This window comes from Anarrhichthys ocellatus, unplaced genomic scaffold, assembly GCF_004355925.1.
Source record: "Anarrhichthys ocellatus isolate YVR2014 unplaced genomic scaffold, GSC_Weel_1.0 scaffold50, whole genome shotgun sequence".
Classification (NCBI taxonomy): Eukaryota; Metazoa; Chordata; class Actinopteri; order Perciformes; family Anarhichadidae; genus Anarrhichthys; species Anarrhichthys ocellatus.
This window is the reverse complement of record NW_022280080.1, coordinates 339,779-341,823: the sequence shown is the minus strand read 5'-3', so window position 1 is coordinate 341,823 and position 2,045 is coordinate 339,779. Positions and strand designations below refer to the sequence as shown.

The 2,045-nt window shown below is 40.8% G+C and overlaps 1 protein-coding gene across 4 annotated transcripts in view; it reads left to right on the top strand.

The window, feature by feature from the left end:
* Nucleotides 1-1,872, top strand: part of LOC116395813 (testis-specific gene A8 protein) — a 10,052-nt gene extending 8,180 nt beyond the window's left edge. For all 4 annotated transcript variants that reach the window (XM_031869959.1, XM_031869958.1, XM_031869956.1 and 1 more), the window contains 2 exons: nucleotides 1,014-1,138; nucleotides 1,579-1,872. In XM_031869959.1, the coding sequence (XP_031725819.1) occupies nucleotides 1,014-1,138; nucleotides 1,579-1,610 (157 nt within the window). In that variant the 3' untranslated portion in view covers nucleotides 1,611-1,872. The remainder of the gene's footprint in view (nucleotides 1-1,013; nucleotides 1,139-1,578) is intronic.
* The last annotated feature ends 173 nt before the right edge of the window (nucleotides 1,873-2,045 follow it).

Below are 2,045 nucleotides of genomic sequence, written 5' to 3'. Positions count from 1 at the left end.
TATGTGTGTGTGTGTATCTATCTATCTATCTGACTGACTGACTGACTGACTGACGTGAGGTTCTGGCTAACAGCTGTCTGAAGCCCTCTTATTTACGTCGCCATCTGAACACCAAGCATGCCAGTGCAAGTCAAAAGCCCCTTACATTGTTTATATCGAAATTGGAGGAGTTACAAAACAACTGCAGTCTCATTCATGTGTTGGGTCTACAAAAAACCCACTACGGGCTTCATATCTGGTCAGTTACAGAATAGCAAGAAAGGGGCTACCGCACACAATCACCGAAGACGTGTGCTCGCCAGCTGCCAAAGAGATGGTGGAATGTATGATTGGAGAGAGTAACTTTATTGTAATTCGATTCAGATTAATGTAACCGCTATGTATGGTTAATTGTAAATTAAATGTGATGCAATCTGCCTCTGAGCCTGTGCGTGTGTCCTCGCCATCCTTATTGCTCTTTAAAAGTGACGCCTTGTGTAACTGAAATTTATTGAAACTTTGTTGCAGTGTTTCAGGGCGTTTTCACACCCATAGTTCGTTTGCTTTGTTCCGATTCAGGGATTAATATGATACAATGTTGCAGTTGCCCCTTTGTTCAGTTTGTGTTCACACTGCAATTTTTAACAGCAGACTAAATCTTGTAAACAAACGCCACGCGCGAGCAAACTGTTCTCTCATTGGTCTGATTGTTATGCGGCTATAAATAGGCTCTGTTGATTTTTACATTTTTTTTACATTTTTTTTTTTTTTTTAAAAGGTGTGGGGGATTGGGGGTGCGTGAACCCGGTTGGGATGTAGAAGGGGGTGCGTGGCCTAAAAAGTTTGGGAACCGCTGGACTAGAGGAGCCGGGGATCAAACCGCCGATCCTCTGATTACTAAAATAATAAATAAAGCCTGATTCTGCATCTGCCTTTTAAAACTAATGTGAATGTGGACTGATGATTGAACAGAGCCTATAGTGCATTCATTGTGGGAGAGAATGAATGGATGACTGATCTCTGTCCCCCTGTAGGGCTACTGGGGGGCTAGTGGATGCAGGTTCTGACTATGACAAGGCCTTGACAGACGAGGTAGCAAAGCTTCAGAGACTCTATGGTGGTGGAGACCTTGCATCTTTTCCAGAGTTCAAATTCACAGGTGAGTCGAGTTAATCAATTATTAGTCAACCATTGCAATGCTGATTGTTGTGTGCGGTATAGTTCCAACTGTTGAGTTGCTTTCCTACTGAAGGGCTGTGAACTAATTGTGTTGATCAATGTTAAACTTTAAAGTTATGTTTGCCATGTGTCAGCACTTTGGCCACAGCTTTTATGTTTTTGCTTCATTTTCAAACCGGCTCAGTTGAATGTAGCATCAGACGGGCCTCACATTGATGCCAGAGGTCCATTCTTTGTGACAGGCTGACGTGTCCTGTTAACCCACCATAGGGACAACATTCCCTCTGGTACACGAGGCATATTCATATTTAATGGGTACTAAGACCAGCCAAAGCAGCATTAGGGACCTGGAAAGTAGAAATGTGAGTACATAATCAAACGTGCACTGAGTTAATATCTCTACTTTCTGTTTTTTTTCAGAGCCCAAGTTGGATGAAGTTACCCAGAAGTGAACATCGGCACTTTGCAATAAACTCTTGTTCGTCGCCTTTTCCCCGTACTTCTGTGTTAACAGTCTGCTTCAAGTCAAAGTTACAACATGCCATTACCTCTAGCTGTATGTGAGAATAGTTTCCATGCCTGTTTTATGGGATGGATGGACATTTTTGGCAGACAAAAGCTAATTTAGAGCTGTGAAATAAGCTTTGTGTAGATTGATCCATGGCTGAGCTGAATGTGAATTAAAACAATAAATTCCAGTTCATATTTGTTGAATACATGTCTCTTTCTGCTTGTGTGTGTGTATGTGTGTATATATGTATGTGTATATATGTATGTGTATATATGTGTGTGTATATATATGTGTATATATATGTGTGTGTATATATATGTGTATATATGTGTGTGTGTATATATATGTGTATATATGTGTGTGTATATATATGTGT